General features: G+C 49.3%; 1 protein-coding gene across 1 annotated transcript; it reads right to left on the reverse strand.

Moving 5' to 3' along the window:
- Window positions 1-3,864: 3,864 nt before the first annotated feature.
- Window positions 3,865-25,782, reverse strand: LOC144821912 (kazal-type serine protease inhibitor domain-containing protein 1-like). The gene is made up of 4 exons (XM_078679060.1): window positions 25,322-25,782; window positions 13,934-14,094; window positions 6,337-6,484; window positions 3,865-4,950 (listed from the first exon to the last, which is right to left on the reverse strand). Exons 1-4 carry the CDS (start codon window positions 25,779-25,781, stop codon window positions 4,820-4,822), a joined length of 900 nt encoding a protein of 299 aa, XP_078535186.1. The 5' UTR covers window position 25,782; the 3' UTR covers window positions 3,865-4,819.

Genomic DNA, 25,782 nt, shown 5'->3' on the forward strand with positions numbered 1-25,782 from the left:
AAACATATTATTCCTTGCTATACCTGCTCTGGGGAGGTGTAAAGTGTTGGCACTTCCTGAGATTTACATGATTAAGTAAATCTAGGGCAGCGTCAAAACCTGTGTTGCGGGGAGAAACCCACAGCAAGGGCCATGGAACGCCTCCCCGGCACGGAGTAGGACAAAGCAGCGACTTGCACTTGTTTGTCTTACTCCACATCTACGAGGCCAGTCAAGCCACGCAAAGTGGCTTTGCGTAGCTTCATAGATATTGCTGAGAGGTTTATGCCGCCGCAGCATCAGAAAAAGTGACACTGCAGCAGCGCACACCTCTCATAAAGAAGCCCCTGAGTTTCAAGTCAAGCTATTGGTTTCTTGTGTGAATTTTGAACTTGAAAAATTATCCCCAATCCAAATTTCTATGCAATGATGACGTCCAAGGATATGTCGCACAAAATGTGTAAACGTTTGAGCAAATTGCACATTAAGCATGGGAAATATCTAATATTCCGCTTACCCCTTCTTAGCTCCTGGTTTCACATCGCGTTAGGATTTCACACAGTCAGATCATTCTACTTTAGGAAATCCGGCTTTATGCGAAATTTTATAAATGTTTTACAATGGTTCCACCCACTTACATCCCCTTTGCATAGATAATAGGGGGTTGGTACTCTGTGCTGAAAAGCCATTTTGTGCTGTGCTTGCGTCAGGTTTCTGGTGCAAAGTATATTTTGATCCACACGAGCTCCGATGCTCAACAATAATAAAGGCGGAACTTAGCTGAGTATCTCATGGGGAGTGCTGGGAAATCTCAGGCTCACTCCTCCAAGCTTTACTGACTCGGCTACACCCTGCAAGGCAGCACACTGGAATAACCTTGGAACCATGAGGAGTGTCGGACGAGGCTGAATTAGTGCCCAGCAATATTAAGATGTTAGAAGCACTCAGACGCAACCACAGGCAGGAGTTGCCCAGACATCAGGGGAGGTTCAGACATCAGGAGGTAGAAATCCAGGCCTCATTGACAAAATGTTGGCGCAGGGCAGCACCGCAAGGTTTCTTGCAGTGCTGCTCTGTGTCAAAAGAAAAGGGCACAAATGTGCCATATTTATGAGATGCAACGTGTTCCTGCCCTCTTTCACTGAGCCTAGGCCAACACTGGCCCCCTTGCACCGTGGTGCAAGGATGTTAACATTGTAGAAACTATTGTTTCTGTGCAGGATGGGACTCCTTCCTGCGCAAAAACAATCAATGGAGGCATTTTCCTCTTTCAATGTGTGCTGCAGAGGAAAAAACGAGGAGAGATAATGTTATTTCTCCTCATTACGCCACCTCTGGGAAAGGCACACAGGTTTGACCAACACCCAGAGTTACATTATGTAGTAAATCTGATAATGTCTCAAATGATATGGGTGTTACATGGGAACACCCACTGCAATGCCTATGGCACGCCTCCCTGAGTGACTTGCAATGCGTTTCCTCACACCATATCTGCTAGGCCATAAAAAGCCACCCAGGGTGGCATTTTGTGGCCTCGTAGACGTGGCTCTGCACTGTGCGCTTCCGGAAACTCAAAAAAAGTGACATTCCGGGGTGCACAGGGCTTGTAAATAAGCCATGCAGTGGCTAGCATGGACAAAATCTCGGAGGGGGGATATAACCATCAGAAGGGGCCAGCACACAGGTGCAAATAAAGGAGGAGAGCTCACAGGCATCAGAAACGGCTCAGGCAAAAATAACAAGCATTGCAAAACCAGGAGTTCTGGCCCATAATGGCCATCAGCAGTACTAACAGAGCTACCAGCTTCCAAAACTTGTGTACACACAGGGGCCATATTACAATGGGGTTCCCCTGCTTTATTATTGATCACGTATGTAAACACCTTTGAATGTGTTATTAATACTTTATAATTGGCTGCCAAATTGAAAGCATATTGGCCACCTTAGAATGATACGGAGTGATGAAGTATTCAAACATCATTCAAAGCTGGCCGCAGTGGCACTTTTTGGAATACTTTATTAAAAACAAATGAAGTGAAACCCATTCCAAGATGGACGCCGTAGCGGTGCCTGAGTGGGATTCAGAAAACACACAGTAAACATCAGCGAGTGGCCAAAAAGCAATATGTGAGGAGAAGTCGAGCCATTGAAAATAAGAAAAACAAGTTTCTATAAAAGAAAAAGTAATCTTTATTTAAAATAAAAAATAAAAAACAAATTGGGCCATCCGCTCTGGCACTGAAGAGGCTATTTCTAAGTCGGATGACCACATAGTGTGCAAGCGAAATGCCTTCAGTCACAGAGAGGGGACCCATGGCTGGAGGGGGCTGACCCCTTCATGAAAGAAACATGAATTACAATATCACAGACCGTTGGATAAACACCTCTCCCCCAAAGTCTCTCTAAGAATGTGGATATATTTTCATTTAGGATTTTTTTTTTTAATGAGTTTTGCTAAATAAGTAAAGTTCTTTCAAAGGCCGGACCTAAAAAGCAGGGTGAATCAGTAGGGTCCAGGTCGCAAAATCCAGCAAACTAAACCAGTCCCATGAGGCGGGGCGCGCAATGGTCCTCTCTCTCTATATCTTTGGTGGTTGATTGATTTTCCGTTGAACGCCGTGGGAGATGTTGTGGTCTACAGTTGTGTCCCAAAATGAACTGGACAGTGTGGGATTAGCGGGCTTCCAAATGAGACGCAATCTAGCGCCTCGTGTCGGCGTGCTCCATAGTGCCAAAGCCTGCCAGAGAATGGAACCTTGCACACTACGACACAGTCTATGTGGTGTTGGCCCACACAAAGAGCCGGTGCGAAGCTGATGTGGTTGGTGCTTAGGGACAGCAGCCAGGGAACAACAGGCCAGGGCATCTATTTCCTCAAACCCTCATCTAACTCTCCAAACCCTACCTCGGACGCATTCTTTCAGCGCTTCGGCTGCTCTCCTCGTTAGCTTGAGCACGGCCAACATGAATGCTCTGTTCTAAGACATCCTGTGATAACTGAGGGTCTGAGTCACAAAGGTTAACTTACACTTTTGTGCAAGTTTACGATTGTTTTCTATTCACGATGGACCTGATCCACAAAGGTAAAGTTGCACTTTTGTAAAGTTACACTTTTGTGTAAGTTTACAATTGTTTACTATTCACTATGGACCTGATCCACAAAGATAAAGTTGCACTTTTGTAAAGTTACACTTTTGTGTAAGTTTACGATTGTTTTCTATTCACGATGGACCTGATCCACAAAGGTAAAGTTACACTTTTGTGCAAGTTTACTATTTTTTGGTACAAACTGCTAGTTTAATTTTACTAATAGTAATTTAACGACTGCTGAGGATCTACACTTGTGGAGGAGAACCCCGCACATAAAAAGATAAAATAGGCCAATCTTTTTATGAGTGGATTTGTCAGCTGTGACTGCCGAGTCTCTGGGGTCATAAAACTACTATTAGTAAAATTAAACTTGCAGTTTCTGAATACCAAAACATGGTAAACTTCCAAAAAAGGATAAGTTCACCTTTGTGAATCAGGTCAAAAGGTATTTTACAAGTAGTATCTTAAAGACTGCGGAGTCTCCACATATAAAAAGATAGGACTCCCCTATATTTTTATTTGTGGGAACTCCTCAGTTGTAACAATAGCACTAGTAAAACACCCTTGTGAATTGCCAACAATGCTACATTTACTCAAAAGTGTAAGTTTACCTTTGTGAATCAGGCTCTGAGAGACTAATGCAAACTTCAAAACACAATGCACTTCTGTAGGCTTTTGAAAGAATGCAATAGAGTTTTTACCAGAGAAGTGCACTTTGAATTTTGTGTGGCCTTGCGGTGAGATATTTCTTACAATTTGTCAGACCTTCCTGGGTATGAGTTAGCGGATACCAATCTGATTGTCCTTATCCATCTTTGCTCACTTAAGTCTACAAAGAGACCTTAGGGGCTCTAGTGACTGCCCTGGAGCTGCTGGAACTCACTAAGTCCACTCTTGACCTGTCACTGACCAACCTGGTCTTTCTGCATTTGTTGTAATCCAACAAATGGACCTCTGCTCACCCTGACATGAGCAGACATGAGCCGGCACGCACAGTGCTGATTTCCATCTACCTATGTTCACCTCAGGCACAAAGAGACATGTTTACATTTTCTCACATCTTCTGCACTGTCTCTAAGTGGTCATCCAAGGACCTCCAGACCTCTAAGCTGTTCAACCCTCCCTCTCTGCTGGCGCCTGCCGTCTATGAGATGGAAACTAAAGCTCTTGACCAGCACCAGCCAACACCGTTCCTGCAGAAGCCTCCACCCACCTGTACATCTCAAAAGGTCACTGTGTAGCACATGCTTAGGTGAAGGAGGCTACCAAGGAGTACTCTTTAAAAATGAGGGAATCTGGTGTGTAACTTGGAGAAAAGACTGGTCAATGGGAAACAACGATATTCGAAGAGCCCAGGCAGTTGAACAAATGATGCGATGGCTGATTACTAGACAGACCAGCGACACGTTTCGGCTAGTTGTAAAGTAGATCGTGTTAATGGTTCTCTGGCCATCTGCTAGTTTAGGCTATAACATGAAAAACATGTGATCGGATGGTTGGAAGATGGGTCATTGATCTTTTTGAAAACAGTATTTAATGTCACAAAATGCTAAATATCACAAATGCAAAAAGATAATAACTACTGGAATGTAGCAGAGCGATCAACACGGATGCAGAGGGGTTTTCAGGAACCAAGAATGTGACAGATCTACACCATTTGCCAGTCATAAATTGTCCTTCAATGCCAACAGATCAAGAATGAGTCTCATACTCAGTGGCAATGCTGCCACGTGTGTGTTGTGTTTTGTCCTCAGTCTCTTTCTAGAGTCCCCTGTTCAAAAGAAAAGCTTGTTGAGCCTTCCACCTCTTCACTGTCTTCATCGTCTGAGATATCGTATACGCCAACCCGATAGGCGTGCACTTCAGCGGCTAGTGGAGAATCTAGGAGAAAAGAAAGAAGAGTGTTGAAAATGTGTCAAAACTCAGCTCTTGGCTAATCATTTATTCTGGACATTTCTGGAGGTCCAGTTCAACTAAATAAGGTTGTGGATTTACCCAAATAACTTTATTAAGTGGGAACTCATACCATAATTAAAAAACAAAAATTCAGATGCTTATCAGGAACCCAATGGTTCTGGCATCTCTAATATGCCGACATGTTTCAGCCAATTCAACCATACCGAAATGGTCACTCGTCCTTCTTCAGGTCACCTAGACCTTCCTGCCTACCCTCAACTAATTGTAAGGGAGTAGTGAATGTAAGAAGGTGTAAGGCTCTCCTACCTGTATATGCATAAACTTAAGAAAGCTTTTTAAACAGGTCTCGTCAGGTCTGAGGGGGTGGACGCTTGCCCGTAGTCACACTTACTCCAAGGGCACAGCGTCTCCACTCGGACCGTTCTTCCCTGCCTCGACTGAGTGTGAGCCGTAATGTGTGCTTGAAGGAAGGGTGGGTGGGACTTGAGCAGGACGTGTAGGTCATATTGTAATAAGTGACCTTAGAGCTGAAGCGCATAATTGAATTTTCAATATGCCTCTTTCACCTTAAACATCCAGAGTAAATTTAAAAGCTGTATTTTCTCCTTTTGCTTGTCACCATCCTTCTTCTCCATTTTGGAGTTACTAAACCTGTGACAGCAGCGCTGACGAGTCATTAGGAATCAGCGCAGAGGTTGCTATGGGAATATCAATTTCTAACGGAGTGGGTGGGTGGAGCCATTATGCGCATTCACGTTATGTTTTCACATAATGCCTCTTTTTAAGATCTTATATGATGCTTTTGTTAAATACCCAATATAATGCTATAAAATGAATTTGAAACCTAGCAATGACTGTCCAACCTCTGTGGTTGTGTAAATGTGTCTCACTCGTGTGCCAGCTACTTTTATTTCTTATTTTTGCATAAACATGTCATTGTAGTGGATTGTACTACTCATATATTCAGTAAATATGATCTGAATTAAAATCACACACTAATGGACATGTTACAAAGGGAGACACCTTGATGGGGAGATGAGATGAAAGATGCTTCGGGTGGGGGGGTACCATCCCTGTGCTACTAGCTGGGGGCTGCGAAGAGGAACATATATCGGGGTGGACGGAGCTCTATCCTCCTGAATATTTACTCCCATGAAAGGAATGCACCACATTTGCAGTTAAATCAATCAATCAATCAACCAGGATTTATAAATCATCTGTCAGAGCCTCAAGGCGCTGGATCACTGGAGTAAAACAAGTCCCATAAGAATGTCGAGCCTGAAGAACAGGATTCACTCTCTTGGCAGAAAAGCCGCCTGCGCCCCCCTCTATCTGGCCCCGCCTCCTTACCCAGGGGCACCACGCGTAGGCGGGCAGAGGACGACGTCTCCCCAAACTGGTTGCGGGTGTAGCACGTGTACAGCCCCTCGTCTTCTTTCTGGAGTGTCCGGATCTGAAGCCAGCTGGTGATCTCATAGCGTTGAGGGCCTCCTCGGGACTGGCGGGGAAAAAACAAAAGATCAGTCTCCATGGGGAGGAGCGGCCAATCGGAGAGCCTAACAGAATGGACTGCCACTCAACCAATCAGAGAGCCTAACAGAATGGACTGCCACTCACCCAACCAGAGAGCCTAACAGAATAGACTGCCCTCAACCAATCAGAGATCCTAACAGAATAGACTGCCACTCAACCAATCAGAGAGCCTAACAAAATGGACTGCCACTCAACCAATCAAAGAGCCTGGCATTTAGATGCTAAACAGCACGGACATCCAATCACAACACCTCACATTCAGATGTCATAGTGCATGGAATGCCACTCAGCCAATCCGGGGCCCAAATTGATACCTGACCTCTTTCAAAACCAAGAACATCTGCTATGAAGTCTCACAAGACATCAAGAACATGGCCGTGTGTCATTTTACTTGCGGTGGGCGGCCTCTGAAAGCTTGAGCCAGATGCCTGGCTCTGGCTCAGCTCAAGGTCCTCTTGGAACCTCAAGCTGAAAACGAGCCGAGCTCTCATGGGAGGGGATGTGGTTTAGTGGCTACAACTGAGAGAGGGGTTGGTCAAACGGCTAAGGCGCTCGACCTCGGACCTGGGCATCTGGGTTCGAGTCTCGGTAACGACGCCAAAAAACCCCTGTGATTCTGGGCAAATCACTTAATCTCCCCGTGCCTAAAATGAAAGTGTGTCCTCATGTAACGTAACTGGTGCTATGTAAAGCGCGCTGATAACTGATTTGGTTCGGTTCTAGTTTGCGCTATATATAAAAAAAAAAACTGCTGTCCATGTAAAATGGTGAACTGAGTTCGAATCATGTCAATTCGCTCTCAACAACAAAAAACGCAACATAGTGTCTGTAGTGAAGTACCTTGATCGAGGTTCACGCTGTGCAAAGGTGCCAGAAACAGTGGACTCTGCCTGTCACCCATGCACTAATCTCATATTCCAAGAAATAAAGACAACACATTAAGGGCCAGATGTAGGTAGGACTTATTTACCGATTCTTAATTACCGATTTTTACCGATTCGGTAATTAAGAATCGGTAAATAAGAAGGGGGGACATGTAGGAGCATCCAGATGTTTCATTTACAGAATCGGTAAAAATCTGTATTTACCGATTCGGTAAATACCGACCGGTAATGCCCATTCATTCCTATGGGCTTTGAAGCCCATAGGAATGAATGGGCATTACCGATTCGGTATTTACCGAATCGGTAAATACCGATTTACACAAGGGTGCAGGGGGTGTCACTTTGACACCCTCTGGCACCCCCAAAAGAGGCTCGGGTGCCATGTGGCAGGCATACCTGCCCTAAGGGCAGGTCTGCCTGTCATATGGCATAGGTGTGCATGCACACATGTGCATGCACACCGGAATCGGTTTTTTACGATCAAATTGATTTGATGGTAAAATACCGATTCTGTAAGGCTTGTGGGACTCAGAAGAGTCCCACCTACATCTCAAATTTACCGATTTGGTAGAAATACCGATCGGTAAATTTACCGATCGGTAATTTTACCGAATCAGTTACACATGCCCCTACATCCCATTTCTGTAATACCGGTCGGTAACGGCCGAAAATACCGATTTTCGGCCGTTACCGACCGACATACATCGGGCCCTAACTCTTTATGTCAGAAAGAGATACCCATCCAGTAGCTAAATTGCACACTGTGAAACTAGAAAATCTGAGACTAAACCCAGCTTCCCTCCTTGAACAAATTGTGTGATCCTGGGCAAATACTTTTTTCTCCAAGACTCTTTTTTGTTCATTACCACATATGAGAATACCTTAAAAAATATGATAGTTCTACACCACATCTTTAACAAAGCCGACTCCATCATCGCACCCCAACTCTAGAACATCATTAACAACTCCCTCGCGTCCGCTACCTTCCCGGAGAGCTGGAAGCGTGCAGAGATCAGCGCCCTCCTGAAGAAACCCACCGTGGACCCCACGGACCTCAAGAACTTCTGCCCCATCTCGCTCCTCCCTTTCCCTGCTAAAGTCATCGAGAAGACCGTCAACAAACAGCTGACCCCCTTCCTCAAGACAAACGACTCCCTCGACCCATCGCAGTCCAGCTTCCGAGCCAACCACAGCACCGAGACCACCCTCATCGCAGCCACCGATGACATCAGGTCCCTGCTCGACAACTGGGAAACAGCAGCCCTCATCCTCCTCGACCTATCGGCCGCATTCGACACAGTCTGCCACCGCACCCTAACAACCCGCCTCCACCATGCCGGGATCCAAGGAAAAGCTCTGGAATGGATCACCTCCTTCCTCCCAGACAGAACTCAGAGAGTCCGCCTCCTTCCCTTCCGCTCAGCAGCCACCAAGATCATCTGCGGCGTTCCTCAAGGCTCCTTGCTCAGCCCCACCCTCTTCAACATCTACATGAGCTCCCTCGCAGCCATCGCACGCCAACACAACCTAAACATCATCTTCTACGCTGACAGAACCCAGCTGATCCTCTCCCTCACCAACGACCCCGCCACCGCCAGAACCGGCCTACACGAAGGGATGAAAGACGTCGCGGAATGGATGAAGCTCAGCCGTCTGAAGCTGAACTCGGACAAGACAGAAGTCCTCATCCTCGGACCATCCCCCTCCACCTGGGACGACTCCTGGTGGGCCCCTGCACTGGGCACCGCCCCCATTCCCACAGACCACGCACGCAACCTGGGTTTCATCCTGGACTCCTCCCTCACGATGACTAACCAAGTCAACGCCGTCTCGTCATCATGTTTCAACACCCTGCGCATGCTCCGAAAGATCTTTCGATGGATCCCCACCGAAACCAGAAAGACAGTCATCCAGGCCCTCGTCACCAGCCAACTGGACTATGGGAACGCCCTCTACGCTGGAACTACAGCCAAACTCCAGAAAAGACTCCAACGCATACAGAACGCTTCTGCACGACTCATCCTGGACATCCCCCATCTCTGCCCACCTGAGAGACCTGCACTGGCTCCCCGTCAGCGAGAGGATCACGTTCAGGCTCCTCGTACACGCACACAAGGCTCTCCACGACATGGGCCCCAAATACCTCAACAACCGCCTCACGTTCTACACGCCCACCCGCCAGTTCCGATCCACCAACCTCGCCCCCGCAACCGTCCCACGGATTCGCAGAACCACCACCGGAGGAAGATCTTTCTCCTACCTGGCGGCCAAGACGTGGAACTCCCTCCCCGCACACCTACGACTGACTCAGGACCATCTCTCCTTCAGGAAGCAACTCAAGAACTGGCTCTTCGAGCATTAGCAGCACCCCCCCCCCTCACCCCAGCGCCTTGAGACCCTAGCGGGTAAGTAGCGCGCTCTATAAATGTGTTTGATTAAATGATTGATGTGTGCTGCACAAAAACCTCTTTATTCTGCTGTAATAGACTATGAAGCTGCTCCATGTATAATAATACAGCCTGTGTATAGGGCGCACGTGACCTTTGACTTGCCTCTTAGTTCACTAATAGCACTATCATCCGGCCAGGGACAGGAATGTTTCTCAGTTCACATTTAAAAACTCTTATTTTTAATGAATACTACTCAAACATTACTACAAAGATTAAACGCTTCCTCCTGTTAAAGAGATACACTTTTTTTCATTTCTAAGACACTTTATCATATTGTAACACGATCTTTGCTGCATGATTTACATGCCAAATATTTTCAAAGCTCGGCTCGTCCACAGGCTTCGAGCCTAAGCCAGCCCTGGCTCGGCCACTCAGAGAGGCGGGTGGGAGAGGAGCTTTGCTACTTAACATGACTGGGGTCCAGCCTCCTAGTTGTAAGACCAGCTTAGTACAAAAGACCTTAAAATAACCTTTTCAGTATCTGGGAGTTCCAAAAGGCAAATTTGTATTTTGCCTGGAACACTGTAAATCCTTCCATTGTTGCATGTGATAAGCGTGCTTTTAGTAAATCTTTCAATTTAAGTGTAACTGCTAGCTCCTCTGGCTAGCGGGTTGAAGCCAGGAGGCACGTATACAAGCGCTTTGGTAAATAAATAAAATAGCTGGAGACTTTGGTGTGGCAGGGCCTGGCTTCGTCATCCATCTTCACACAACTTTGGACTTTCCACACAGGCCTATTCTAACACGCCTGGCTCAGCTGAAATTCCTCTAGGCCCCCCAAAAGCAGCAGAGTTTCAAGTGAGTTCAACCTGCCACCCACCTCTGACCTCAGGCACCAACAATCAAAGACAAGCAGTGACCTTTGTGACAGAAAGAGGGATCTAGTGGCAGGATCAGACAAACTGAAACCAGGAAACCTGGGAGCAATCCCGGCTTTCCCTTCTAACCAACTTGTGCGACCCTAGGCAAATATTTCATTTCACTCAGCCGCCTTTTTCTAATTATCACACAGACTACGTTCATATAGATCGAGTACAGGAAGTGACCTGTACATAAACCTCTTACATCTGATTGGATAGACTGTTTGCAGCTGCTCCGTCTACAATAAGAACCAGGCCACGTGCAGGGTACACACAGCTGGACTCACCAGCAAGTGTGTTTCAAGGTTCACTTTTAATAAACGTCTCTCTCTGGAGTGATATAATGAAGCACACGACGCACCGCTAGCGCTTCGTGCAGCGCTGTTCACGCAGCACTATATAGTCAGTTACCTTCACAGACAATAACAGATTCAATCTGAAGAAAAGATTAAATTAAAGGTAGAAGTGCTCGAACAACGTTTAATCCTGAGAGAAACGTGTGCACGGGGCGCCCTCCAGTGGGGACGGCGCTAACTGCAGCTCTCAGCCAGAGTTTAGAGGCTGCTGCATAATAGACTGGGCGGGCGAGGATGTTTCCACCAAGTTACCTCATATATTCTGGAAGGTTCGAAGAGTGGAGAACATGTGAATGGAAGCAGTGTGTTTTACAAATGCTGATAAAATAACAGGTGTTGTGTATCACTAGTGTGCAGTGTATTGTGTGAGGCCAGCCTGCGCAGCTGTGAGTATTGATGTTTACAGAGAGCGACAACAGAGAATGATCACCAATGCTGCACCCCAGTCTAACCCCCTGCACAAGATACCCACCCAGACCCTGGATTCACCTAAGGTGCAGCCTCGTGGTTCTTGGCCGCGGCACGCCACATATTTCCTAATAGGGCTGTTTTGGAAATTAAGGCCCAGAAGTAGGTAAATATCATTTACCGCTTCTAAAATACCAAATTTTACCGATTCGGTATTTTAGAATCGGTAAATGATATGTAGCTAATGATTCGGTAAATTTTACCGAATCGATATAATTCGGGAAATACCGATTCGGTATTCCCCATTCATTCCTATGGGCCTGTAGGCCCATAGGAATGAATGAGGAATAAATGAGAATTACCGATTCGGTAAATACCGAATCGGTAATAGGGGGTAGACCTACAAGCGTGGCAGGGTGTCACATTGTCACCCTGTTTCACCCCTGTATAGTGAATGGGTGCACATGTGGCGCACATATGCATGTATGTCTGCCACATGGCACAGTTGAAAAAAGCACAAAATTGCTTTTTTTAAGTTTTTCGTTATTTACCACCAACTTGTAGTTGGTGGTAAATAGCAAATCCTTACAAGTTAAAAGCACTCACTTGAGTGCTTCCTACATGAAGGATTCGGTAATTTACCGAATCGGTATTTAAGAATTCTGTAATTTACTGATTCCTTAAATTACCGATTCGGTAAATTACCGAATCCTGAAATTAGGCCCCTACATCTCAAATGCCTAATACCAGTCGGTAACGGCTGAAATTCGGTAATTTCGGCCGTTACCGACCGGTATTAGGCTTCCTACATCTGGCCCTAAGTTTCCAAAGAGACGTCATTTACTACAACCCACTCATGAGGTGAGTACGCCACACGAGTGCACAGACTCAGCTATGAGTGCACAGACTCCGCCCGAATGCAGAGACTCCGCTCAAGTGCACAAACTCCGCTCGAGTACACAGATTCCGCCCGAGTGCACATACTCCACCCAAGTGCAGAGACTCCGCTCGAATGTACAGACTCCGTCCGAGCATAGAGATTCCGCCGAGTGCACAGACTCAGCCCAAATGTAGAGACTCCGCCCGAGTGCACAGATTCCGCCGAGTGCACAGACTCTGCCCAAGTGCAGACTCCGCCCGAGTGCAGAGACTCTGCCCGAGTGCACAGATTCCGCCCGAGTGCACAGACTCTGCCCGAGTGCAGAGACTCCGCCCAAGTGCAGACTCCGCCCGTGTGCAGAGACTCCGCCCGAGTGCACAGATTACCCCCGAGTGCACAGACTCCGCCTGAGTGCAGAGACTCCGCCCGGGAGCACAGAGTCTGCCCGAATGCACAGACTCCGCACTCATAACTTTACTACAGATACATCCCATTGTGAATCGGGCCCTTCATTTTTAGCCTCCAATTTCAGATTCATGCAGATTGACAGAATGTTTTCAAAAATTGTACTTTTGCATTTTGTTTTTCATGTGTTTCTACTTTATTAATCTATTATTATTGCTTAATTTTCTTTACAGTCACAGACACCCTGAGTAAGTGTTGTGGACCCCCAGACAACAGGTTAAGAACCCCTGCTGCGGGGCTGGGTGCCATCGGGAAGAATTAACAAGCTATTGCCCAGAGTCACATAGTGCTGGGCTAACCTACCGCCGGAGCCGTGGATCGAACCATGAACCCTGTGGTCCAGAGTCAGGCACCCTGGCCCTTGTGCCACACCTCTTGTAAAGAGGAATAACGGGAGCTACACCATCTAGTGTAGTGGTGTGGCCATGCAAAACGCCTCATTATTAATGAAAGGTAGCAAGCTTGCTTTAAATGATAAATAAGGCTTCCAGTTTTCCATTTTTACTGTTTTTTACAGATAAATACCGACAGAAACAATATATTTCCTGTCTGTATTTATTTTTAAAAGTGGAAAAATGCAGAAAATTGTGAGTGACTCTCCTAGTTGTCCTTCATGAATTCCAGACCAACTACTGAGCGGATACATACCATGGAGATTTAAAAACAGGATCAGATTCCCTTAAATACAGCATATGTTAACATATATTTGTATATAATGCTAATAGTTAACTGTGGGTGAAGGTTTTTGTTATATTTGGCTGCTTAATTTGCTTAAATGTGACAGGCATCAAAGTATGAGGGCATGTTTATCAGTAAATTAGATGTTAAAATATACCATTTTACAACTCCATTTATCCTCAAAAAATGAAACAAATGTGGCTAAATACCAAAAAAATGGCTAAAAGTAAATAGGGATGCACACAGGCGGAAATGTTAAAAAAAGTAAATACCATAAAACCAGGAGCTCTAATTATAAATCTATAATGTTTGGCTTGAGTGTGGTGCCCTAAAAATCATAGGCCTTAATTCACCCATTGCCCACGCATTGTTAGATCCCAGCCCATAAGGTGGTTCAGACTCTATAAGTACCTGTACATGCATGCATCCTTACCTGCACCGTGATATGAGTACTGTCGCCGGGCAGAGCGCCGCGCTCCCCCCCTTTCCTCCACTCTATGAACACCACAGGGAAGGAAGACACCTCACAGCCAAACATGACGTCATTTCCTTCCAGGCTCAGGATGTCACGAGGGGCCTTGACGATCACTGGAGCTTTAGAGGGCAGAAGCAAGAAAGAAATAACTCTTACAGAAGTAGTGTGGGAGCACCCCGAACATTCATTTTTAGGCCACCACAAAACAATAAAAAACGAATGTATGATGTTACAACGCAAACATTTACAACGCATGCCTTTACAACGCAGTCTTTACATCGCAACATCCATTACAACGCATGATTTTACTACACATGCCATCACAACACATTTTTAGAAACTACATTTACAACGCATGTCACTACAACGCATACCATTACAACGCATATTACTTTTAGGGCAACAATAGGGTAAGTGTTGGATAGTGGAGGGGTAAAAATTACTATTCTCATTACTTACCTTCTAATGCGTTGTAATGGCATCCGTTGTAGTGACATGCATTGTAATGAAATGCATTGTAGTGACATGCGTTGTAGTGATGTGCGTTGTAATGGCATGCGATGTAAAGGATGTTGCAATGCAATGGCTGCGTTGTAAAGGTTGTTTCCCATAAAAACACACCAGCACACACGAGCCCCCGATAAGGGTGGTTTTTGGGGGCCGGGGCATGGGGAGTGGAGGGGGCAGTGATGTGCCCGGTCTAGGAACTGATTAATGTACAATACCACTTTGTTCTGTACCCATCACATATTGCAGTATAATTTGTACTTGGGTGTTTACGACTGGGGCTACCGACCTGCGGGAATCTTCAAAAGACTGAATATATCATAATCTCCTCATTTCAAAGGAAAGGGGTTTTGAAATGTTTTGACTCAAATTGAAACTGTAAAATGCACCCAAACATAAAATATAGCAGAGTCTGCACTAGAAAAAACAATCTATCAAATCATCCTGCACCTCCGCCGTTTCTAAGCACTATAAAAAAACTCAGCGGCACTTGATTCATCAACCTTGAAAGGGAGGAAAGCTTGGTTGGGCTTGTCCGAGCTTGAACTCCTGGCCGGCAGATCACAGCAGAAATCAGCAGCAAGCATTCAACTCGCTGAGCAACTATGTGGGTTCATTAAAAATGTGACCTCATTTGTAGGGAAGGGTATTATTTTAGGGTCTAGGCACAAAAATATGTAGACCTTGGGGTCCAATGCTTTCTTTGACTATTTCTCATGGTGAAGATTCACAGAATTCCCATTACTTGATTAGGAATCTTACAAAAGAACTAACATAACTATTTTATTGTCAGAAGTTTACTTAAGAATTGTCTCTTTCCTACATAACCACTCACGAGTGTTGAATGGGAGAGTCCCTGCGTCAGTAACAAGAACCAGGGGCCGAGTCACAGAACTAACTGAAGACAGAGTCCTAAACTTACTACCATTTTGGTATTCACAGAGGCACTTACTCATTTTGGTATTCACAGAAGGCACCTACTCATTTCGGTATTCACAGAAGTTAGGAGTCCTAACTTTACGACTACTAAATTGAGAAAAATCCTAACTTTAAGACTTTTGGTATTCACAGAAGGCATTTAGGAGTCCTAAAGTTAGGACTCCTAACTTCTGTGAATACCGAAATGAGTAAATGCCTTTTGTGAATACCGAAATGAGTAAGTGCCTTTTGTGAATACCGAAATGAGTAAGTGCCTTTTGTGAATACCAAAATGGTAGTTAGTTTAGGATTTTGTCTTCAGCTAGTTCTGTGAATTGGGCCCCAGGTGCGCCAGGCAGGGCTGTCCCCTCTCACCCCAACTTTTCATTGAACCTTCAGCGTGTGATCTGGGAAAGAATGGGGCAATTAAAGTGGCAATTCTTGGTACCCCACAGTTGTGCTTGTCCTCGGATGGAACAGTGCTGTCTCTTCAATCTGATATTAGAGTAATGGATTAACTTTTTGATTTAATAGCGTCTTTCACTCCCCTAGCAAATTATACAGTAAACACCAGCAAACCTGAAATGTTACTCTTTAATACCGATATACAATCCCTTCCTCATACTTTGCAAACCTATAAATGGATACCAATAAGCTATTTAAGAATCAAAATCTCTGCAAAGTACGAGATTTTTATACAGTAAATGTTAACACTCCAATGGCTCCTTGCTTAAAGTTTCAAAAAGCGTGAAAGTGCCCCATTGAGAGTTTTATTTTAAATGGTGGAATTACTTGGACAGAGTTTGTGTGCAGGACCAGCTGCCTCATATCATGAATCGGAAGGAACTTTTCTCTCCAGGTTTAAGGATATATTTTCGAACTGGTAAACCCAAAAGATAATCTCATCCTATAACAGGTGCACTATGGTAAATTCAACAAAAGCTGAGCCTGTGACAACTGGCGGCAGAACACCCCCAGCAGCAGTCTCTGGGGTCCCCTCTGGTCCTCAGTGGTGGGGGAGCATCGCCCCCACTGCTCTGCCAGCAGTGTAAAAAGGAAAATGAAAACAATATTAACTAACTTTATTATTGTTTTTGTTTTCCTTCCTGCTCGGGTGCGGGCGGGGCAGGTGGGCCGGGCTGGCCAGTGCAGGGGGCAAATGTAAAGCGCACTCTAAAGCTTGAATGATGGTTTGACTGACCCAAGAGGGCCGGTCAAACCGTCATGCGCACTATGTATCTTCCTCACTGGGATGCATTACAGAGCCTGGTGGGGAACATGCAAAGCCTCCGAGCCCCTGTCTCAGCGCCAATCCACAGAGCTCAGACGAATCACAACGCTGCTTGAGGCAGCATTGTGATTGGACAGAGACTTCTGGGAGGCTGGGAGCTTCCTGTTGCGACACAGAGGGGATGAAGCAGTGGCGGCATGTACTCCTGGAGTCGGGGTGGCACCTATTCACCTAGAGGCAGGGGACAAATGTACTCCTGGAGTCAGGGTGGCACCTTTTCACCAGGAGACAGGGGACAAATGTACTCCTGGAGTCAGGGTGGCACCTATTCACCTAGAGGCAGGGGACAAATGTACTCCTGGAGTCAGGGTGGCACCTTTTCACCAGGAGACAGGGGACAAATGTACTCCTGGAGTCAGGGTGGCACCTATTCACCTAGAGACAGGGGACAAATGTACTCTTGGAGTCAGGGTGGCACCTATTCAGCTAGAGACAGGGATACCAATGTACTCTTGGAGTCAGGGTGGCACCTATTCACCAGGAGGCAGGGGAAAAAATGTACTCCTGGAGTCAGGGTGGCACCTTTTCACCAGGAGACAGGGGACAAATGTACTCCTGGAGTCAGGGTGGCACCTATTCACCAGGAGACAGGGGACACATGTACTCCTGGAGTCAGGGTGGCACCTATTCACCAGGAGGCAGGGGACAAATGTACTCCTGGAGTCAGGGTGGCACCTATTCACCTAGAGACAGGGGACAAATGTACTCCTGGAGTCAGGGTGGCACCTATTCACCAGGAGGCAGGGGACAAATGTACTCCTGGAGTCAGGGTGGCACCTTTTCACCAGGAGACAGGGGACAAATGTACTCCTGGAGTCAGGGTGGCACCTATTCACCAGGAGACAGGAGACACATGTACTCCTGGAGTCAGGGTGGCACCTATTCACCAGGAGGCAGGGGACAAATGTACTCCTGGAGTCTGGGTGGCACCTATTCACCAGGAGGCAGGGGAAAAAATGTACTCCTGGAGTCAGGGTGGCACCTTTTCACCAGGAGACAGGGGACAAATGTACTCCTGGAGTCAGGGTGGCACCTATTCACCTAGAGACAGGGGACAAATGTACTCTTGGAGTCAGGGTGGCACCTATTCACCAGGAGGCAGGGGAAAAAATGTACTCCTGGAGTCAGGGTGGCACCTTTTCACCAGGAGACAGGGGACAAATGTACTCCTGGAGTCAGGGTGGCACCTATTCACCAGGAGACAGGGGACACATGTACTCCTGGAGTCAGGGTGGCACCTATTCACCAGGAGGCAGGGGACAAATGTACTCCTGGAGTCAGGGTGGCACCTATTCACCTAGAGACAGGGGACAAATGTACTCCTGGAGTCAGGGTGGCACCTATTCACCAGGAGGCAGGGGACAAATGTACTCCTGGAGTCAGGGTGGCACCTTTTCACCAGGAGACAGGGGACAAATGTACTCCTGGAGTCAGGGTGGCACCTATTCACCTAGAGACAGGGGACAAATGTACTCCTGGAGTCAGGGTGGCACCTATTCACCTAGAGACAGGGGACAAATGTACTCTTGGAGTCAGGGTGGCACCTATTCACCTAGAGACAGGGGACAAATGTACTTCTGGAGTCAGGGTGGCACCTATCCACCTAGAGACAGGGATACCAATGTACTCTTGGAGTCAGGGTGGCACCTATTCACCAGGAGACAGGGGACAAATGTACTCCTGGAGTCAGGGTGGCACCTATTCACCTAGAGACAGGGATACCAATGTACTCTTGGAGTCAGGGTGGCACCTATTCACCAGGAGGCAGGGGAAAAAATGTACTCCTGGAGTCAGGGTGGCACCTTTTCACCAGGAGACAGGGGACAAATGTACTCCTGGAGTCAGGGTGGCACCTATTCACCAGGAGACAGGGGACACATGTACTCCTGGAGTCAGGGTGGCACCTATTTACCTGGAGACAGGGATACCAATGTACTCTTGGAGTCAGGGTGGCACCTATTCACCAGGAGGCAGGGGACAAATGTACTCCTGGAGTCAGGGTGGCACCTATTAATCTGGAGACAGTGTACAAATGTACTCCTGGAGTCAGGGTGTCACCTTTTCACCTGGGGGCAGGGGACAAATATACTCCTGGAGTCAGAGTGGCACCTATTCACCTGGAGACAGGGTACAAATGAACTCCTGGAGTCAGGGTGGCACCTATTCACCAGGAGGCAGGGGACAAATGTACTCCTGGAGTCAGGGTGGCACCTATTTACCTGGAGACAGGGCTACCAATGTACTCTTGGAGTCAGGGTGGCACCTATTCACCAGGAGGCAGGGGACAAATGTACTCTTGGAGTCAGGGTGGCACCTATTCACCAGGAGGCAGGGTACAAATGTACTTCTGGAGTCAGGGTGGCACCTATTCACCTGGAGGCAGGGGACAAATGTACTCCTGGAGTCAGGGTGGCACCTATTCACCAGGAGGCAGGGGACAAATGTACTCCTGGAGTCAGGGTGGCACCTATTCACCAGGAGGCAGGGGACAAATGTACTCCTGGAGTCAGGGTGGCACCTATTCACCTGAAAGCAGGGGACAAATGTACTTCTGGAGTCAGGGTGACACATATTCACCAGGAGACAGGGGACAAATGTACTCCTGGAGTCAGGGTGGCACCTATTCACCTGAAAGCAGGGGACACATGTACTCCTGGAGTCAGGGTGGCACCTATTCACCGGAAAGCAGGGGACAAATGTACTCCTGGAGTCAGGGTGGCACCTATTCACCAGGAGACAGGAACAAAAGTACTCCTGGAGTCGGGGTGGCACCTATTCATCTGGAGACAGTGTACAAATGTACTCCTGGAGTCAGGGTGTCACCTTTTCACCTGGGGGCAGGGGACAAATATACTCCTGGAGTCAGAGTGGCACCTATTCACCTGGAGACAGTGTACAAATGTACTCCTGGAGTCTGGGTGTCACCTTTTCACCTGGGGGCAGGGGACAAATGTACTCCTGGAGTCAGGGTGTCACCTTTTCACCTGGGGGCAGGGAACAAATGTACTCCTGGAGTCAGGGTGGCACCTTTTCACCTGGGGGCAGGGGACAAATGTACTCCTGGAGTCAGGGTGTCACCTTTTCACCTGGGGGCAGGGAACAAATGTACTCCTGGAGTCAGGGTGGCACCTTTTCACCTGGGGGCAGGGGACAAATGTACTCCTGGAGTCAGGGTGTCACCAATTCACCTGGGGGCAGTGGACAAATGTACTCCTGGGGTCTGGGTGTCACCAATTCACCTGGGGGCAGTGGACAAATGTGCTCCTGGGGTCAGGGTGGCAACTTTTCACCCGGGCCAGGGAGCAGTCCACCCCCCACCCCCTTGGATGCAGGAGCAGAGACTGTTCCTCTGGCGGCAGGTGGATAAATCTTCACCTCTTTGTGGACAGATCTGTGCGAGGTTAGCCGTGGCAACTAACACAGGAAGAGACTTTCGGCGGATAATTAAATTAGGAGGCGGTGTGACCATCACATACCAGCAAGGCCGCTCATCCTTTCATCATTTTGATAACATGAGTACCGCTGACTTAGATACCAGAGCGAACCAGCATCGAGTGGGAACAATGACGTCTGTGGGGTGCGCTGCCTTAGGCTCAGTGTCATACCCCCAAAGAAGGAATGACTCGGGTCAGAGGTCACGCATGGCGCCGCATCTCATCGTGCTATGGCCCGGCTCGGCCCTCTGCCGCCCCCTGCAGGGCTCGGAGCGCGCTGCAGGTCTCACAGCTCTGACACAACAAGCACTGGTGTGTGCCCTCCATGGATGGGGTGAAGTGCCCCAGAGGGGGCTAATGAGGCCGTGACCCCCGCCACGCCCCCTGATTGGCTGGGAGTGGAGTGTGTTAAAGTGATTAATAGTGCCCTCCCCGCTCAGGGCTGATTGCATCTGCAGGTGTCCTGCTGAGGTGTTTGGGTGACAATAAAACAACAGAGTGAAGTCAATTAAACAGACCCGCCCCCCTGACCTGTTTTTAATGGTTTGTTTATTTACACCTCAGGGGGACATCAGAGCGCGGCTGTGAGAACAACTCACCAGAGAGGCCTCCATGGGGGGGGGGGGGGTATATGGGGGCCCCGGGGCAGGCAGGGGCCGAGGGGGTGCAGGGTGTGAATGTAAAACGCCCCGGGTGATAATCATGTACCCACGGACGGGCATGAGGGGGGCGACCCCTCCCTAGCAAAACAGGAGGTGAGAAACGAGATAAACAGGTTAGGGGGGGGCACTGAAGGGGGAGGGGGGCATGAAAGCCATGTTTGGCCCTGGGGAGTGGGGGGCGGGGACAAACAGTCAGTTAACTGAACCTACAGCTGGGGCGGGGGCGCTCAGAAAGTGAGGGTGAAATGAGGGGCAAGAAGAGGCGCGAATCCCACCAGCCCCAGTGTCCCTATCGGAGTCCGCTCTTCTCTCTGCAGCGCTTAAATCAATAGGGATCGGGCCTCGGGGCGCTAGACTGTGACAGAAGAGTGTATGTATTCGTTTATAACGCGCGCAAAAAGCTCCGACGGACCTCAGGGGGTATTAACCAGGCCGTTTAAAGAAATAGGTTAACTTTGAAGTAATATTAAAAGTACTTTTTGAAGGTGTGTTTTAAAGTCCTGGTACAATTATTGACGTCAGCGCTGTCGGTTGCACGCCAAGTTTGGAGCATACAGGCCACTCCTTTCAATCCTGGAGGCCAGACTCATGCTTTCATCTTAACAAATACAATGATAGGGGCACTATCGAACTGAGTATTTATAGCACCTAAAACAGCAGAGTGTGCACTATGCGCTATATGAAGTCACTGCTCTTGTGCATATTTCGCCCATAAAGCGCTTCATGGGCTTTTAGGCGCTTCAATGTAATGAAAAGTGGAGACCTCAGAGAGGGCTGATTTCAAAGCCCCTCCGATCGCAACCTGTCTGTGCAATAAAAAACAAGGGGGCAGATTACAAGCCTCTTGCGCCACTTTTGCGTCACTTTTTCCATGTTCAAAATGACGCAAAAGTGGCGCAAGGGGCTTGTAAATCTGCCCCAAGTTTATCTTTGGACACTGTAGTACGGTGCGATTCATTTAAGTGCAGGTAAAGTGCTGCAGGAGACTTCCACCGCCGGGAGTCCGTGTGGTAAGTGTCTGTCAGTCATTACAGCCCCGGCCAGAAGTAGGGTGGGGTGCGCCAAGAGTCCGTGCGCAGCGCACATGCCCTGGATCTGCCTGCAGGAGGGTGGGGGCAAGTGAGGGGTGGGGGGCGGACTGAAGGTGCCCATAAAAGATGTACAGACCACGCAGAGATTCCTATGGTGGTGCGTATTCACAAGCATTGTGAACGGCCTGACCCAACTTTTCACCACAAGTACATCTATTCCTGCGATTTCACACCCAGGGGTTATTTATATAGCGCTTGATACCACGGCTTGTCGTTTTGGTATAATGTAAATCTGCCCCTCCCCTTCCCCCCCCCCGCCCCCCCCCCCCCCACTCGTCCCCTATCGGCGATACCGACAGTGAACTGAATTCATTTATTTTGGGTGAAATTCTAGTCGACCAGTTCCAAATGGTTCCGATTGGGTCAGGTTGCTGCGTACCAACAGAAGAAGCACAATTAAAGATTTACCACTGAAATATTTACAGTAAAATCAACCCGGAGTGGTTCGTAATAATTTTAGTAGCAAAGCACGCAGCTTAATAAGAATAAACAAGCATTGACATAGCCAATAGGTCTCGCCTTTGGGACCTAAGTGTTTAGCCATGCAACCGTTGATGTTGTTGCACCAAGGATACTGTGCTGGATAAGTAAACACTTATAAGGTCCCAAAGGCCAGTCCTATGGGCTATGCCCTGGACATGTCCAAGGGCCCCTCTGGGGGCAGGCGCTAGGCATTTCCAGGGGGCCCCTTTGCGAGCACTGGGCAGGTCCTCGACCTGTCCAGGGGCTCTTCTAAGGGCACTGAGCAGGCCCTCGACAAGTCCAGGGGCCCCTCTGGTGCGCCGAGCAGGCCCTGGACATGTCCAAGGGGCCCCTCTGGGCAGCCGAGCAGGCCCTGGACATGTCCAAGGGGCCCCTCTGGGCAGCCGAGCAGGCCCTCGACAAGTCCAGGGGCCCCTCTGGGCAGCCGAGCAGGCCCTGGACATGTCCAAGGGGCCCCTCTGGGCAGCCGAGCAGGCCCTGGACATGTCCAAGGGGCCCCTCTGGGCAGCCGAGCAGGCCCTGGACATGTCCAAGGGCCCACTGTGAGCACCGGGCAGGCCCTGGACATGTCCAAGGGGCCCTCATGGGCACCGGGCAGGCCATGGACATGTCCAAGGGGCCCACTGTGAGCACCGGGCAGGCCCTCGACATGTCCAGGGGCCCCTCTGGGGCACCAGGCAGGCCATGGACATGTCCAAGGGGCCCTCATGGGCACCAGGCAGGCCATGGACATGTCCAAGGGGCCCCTCTGGGCAGCCGAGCAGGCCCTCGACATGTCCAAGGGGCCCCTCTGGGGCACCAGGCAGGCCATGGACATGTCCAAGGGGCCCCTCTGGGCAGCCGAGCAGGCCCTCGACATGTCCAAGGGGCCCTCATGGGCACCAGGCAGGCCATGGACATGTCCAAGGGGCCCCTCTGGGGCACCGGGCAGGCCCTGGACATGTCCAAGGGCCCACTGTAGCACCGGCAGGCCCTGGACATGTCCATGGGCCCCTCTAGGGCACCGGGCAGGCCATGGACATGTCCAAGGGGCCCACTGTGAGCACCAGACAGGCCCTCGACAAGTCCAGGGGCCCCTCTGGTGCGCCGAGCAGGCACTCGACATGTCCAAGGGCCCCCTCTGGGCAGCCGAGCAGGCCCTGGACATGTCCAAGGGGCCCACTGTGAGCACCGGGCAGGCCCTGGACATGTCCAAGGGGCCCACTGTGAGCACCGGGCAGGCCCTGGACATGTCCAAGGGGCCCACTGTGAGCACCGGGCAGGCCCTGGACATGTCCAAGGGCCCAATGTAGCACCGGGCAGGCCCTGGACATGTCCAAGGGGCCCCTCTGGGGCTCCGGGCAGGCTCTGGACATGTCTAAGGGCCCCTCTGGGGCACCGGGCAGGCCCTGGACATGTCCAGGGACCCCTCTGGGGCACCGGGCAGGCCCGTCTATCAGTCAGCAATGAAAGGTCCTTATGCTGCCGAATCACCCTGACACTTCTCATAAAAGGAGCATGGAAACGGGTGTGACTGGAAGCGGAAGTGACGTCAGCTCGCACCGTTCTCTTGGACTGTTGTCCAATCGTATATATGCTGAAAGTGCGGGTCATCCGCCTCCAAACCCTGATGGTATTCCGAGGCACTTCCCCAATGTAAATAACATATGTTCGATTTGTTCAACAACATTTGCCCTGATTGCAACAAAGTGATTCGTCGATAATATGTGTGATGTAATAATGAGTGCTCTCAGCGTGAAATATTACGAATGACGCAATGCATTCACAGATAACATCTCCCAAAACCGACAGCTTTGGAAAATAACGAAAAAATCAAGGTCATATCGATAAAATGGCTCATTGAACAGCCGTCGCGCCCAAACAATTATCCCGTAAAAATAACAAAGATAAAAATACCGCAGCGTTGCGTCTGCATAGATGAGATACTTTCCTGATGAATGTAAATTTGATTTTGAAGGTGGCGGTGGCATTGAGGGGTTTCCCCCTTTGAATCGACGCTCTGTACACACGCTCTGTACACACGCTCTGTACACACGAAACGCGCGGGCTCTGTCCGGCTGCGCGGGGCGCTCTGGCTTGAAAATATTAAAAATATTAAAGGGATTTGAAAGAAGCCTGAATTGTGCCGCGTGCGGCCTGGACGAGTTAAAACCATGGAGGGTTGTGGAGTGGTCCTGTTGGGGGGGGGGGGGGGGCTGTCACAGGACACACACACATATGTACACAGAATGCGGGTCACCCACCTCACACCCCTCTATTGTTTATTTCGCTAATTAACTATTGGACAAAGTTTCAGGAAAGAGAAAGATGCGAGCTGACGTCACTGCCTCGTCCATTCACACCAGGCTACATTTCTGTGATCACATGTCTGTGTATTCTTAGTAATTGGCCTTTTTACGCACCCCGAATTTGGCTGTTATGGGATTCGTGGCACAGGAGGCGCTGTTTGCTCAGGATCAAACGTTTTGGTGAAGTGCAGACGCCGGGATTGCAATGCAGGCCTCTTGGTTCCAGGGGCACCACCTCAGCCACGGACGAGGGAATCCACAGACCTTGGCACCCCGCCAGGACGTGTTGTGCAGTCAGAGGGGCCACACGCCCGAAACACCCTCCTCCTGTCCCTTGCGACCCCCGCCCACGGGTTGTGACACATCTCCTTGCTCTACAATTACAAACACATCATCCAAACCTGCACAGACACTACATATTCAAGCATGGGGGCAGATTTACAAGCACCTTGCGCCACTTTTGCGTCACTTTTCCCATGTCAAAAGTGGCGCATTGGCCTTGTAAATTTGCCCCATGGTACCTCTGTTAGCGTTTGGAACAGAGGATTGCCCTGTATTTGAGCGTTTTGTAATATGAAACACGCGGTTTGCGCAGCACGTTGTCATTCTGATGCCCTTTCCGTACACGCTGGCATTACAACATACACCTGGCACGCGCTCGGGGTCACTCACCTGCCTTGCAGGGGCCGCGGTGGGCCTGCGCCAGCCCCGGCTCCCCCTGGCTGTTGCGCGCCTCCCGCAGGTGGCAGCTGTTCCGGTAGGTCTTCCGGTCCGTGCCACACAGCACCTCCTTCTTGGCGCAGACGCAGCGGGACTCCGGGGACCTGGCACCGGGGCTCTGCGGCTCCGGTGCCCGGCACACCAGGCCCTCGCCGCACAGGCCGTAGACCCGGTCAGCCCTGGGGTTGGCATCGCAGAGCCAGCCTTCGGCCTTGGCGCACTCCCAGCAGCAGCCGCAGCGGTCCCGCACCCTGCCAGCCGGGCACGACGGGGGCAGGGCCGGGCAGAGCGCCTCCTGGCACGCCGGGCACTCCTCTGGCATCTGGATCTGGTTCTGCCATCCCTGGAAGGGCCACTGCCGGGGGAAAGAGGCCGCCAGGCCAGCCAGGAGCAGGAGGGCGAGGCACAGCATG

This window comes from Lissotriton helveticus, chromosome 2_2, assembly GCF_964261635.1.
Source record: "Lissotriton helveticus chromosome 2_2, aLisHel1.1, whole genome shotgun sequence".
Taxonomy (NCBI): Eukaryota; Metazoa; Chordata; class Amphibia; order Caudata; family Salamandridae; genus Lissotriton; species Lissotriton helveticus.

What these genes read in the sequence shown, in the direction of transcription:
- LOC144821912 (XM_078679060.1), bottom strand. Translation starts at nt 25,781, where the DNA reads ATGCTGTGCCTCGCCCTCCTGCTCCTGGCTGGCCTGGCGGCCTCTTTC. An exon ending in CCGCGGCCCCTGCAAGGCAG is followed by an intron (nt 14,095 to 25,321) that starts GTGAGTGACCCC and finishes TGCCCTCTAAAG; the next exon opens with CTCCAGTGATCGTCAAGGCC. An exon ending in GTACTCATATCACGGTGCAG is followed by an intron (nt 6,485 to 13,933) that starts GTAAGGATGCAT and finishes TTTCCCCGCCAG; the next exon opens with TCCCGAGGAGGCCCTCAACG.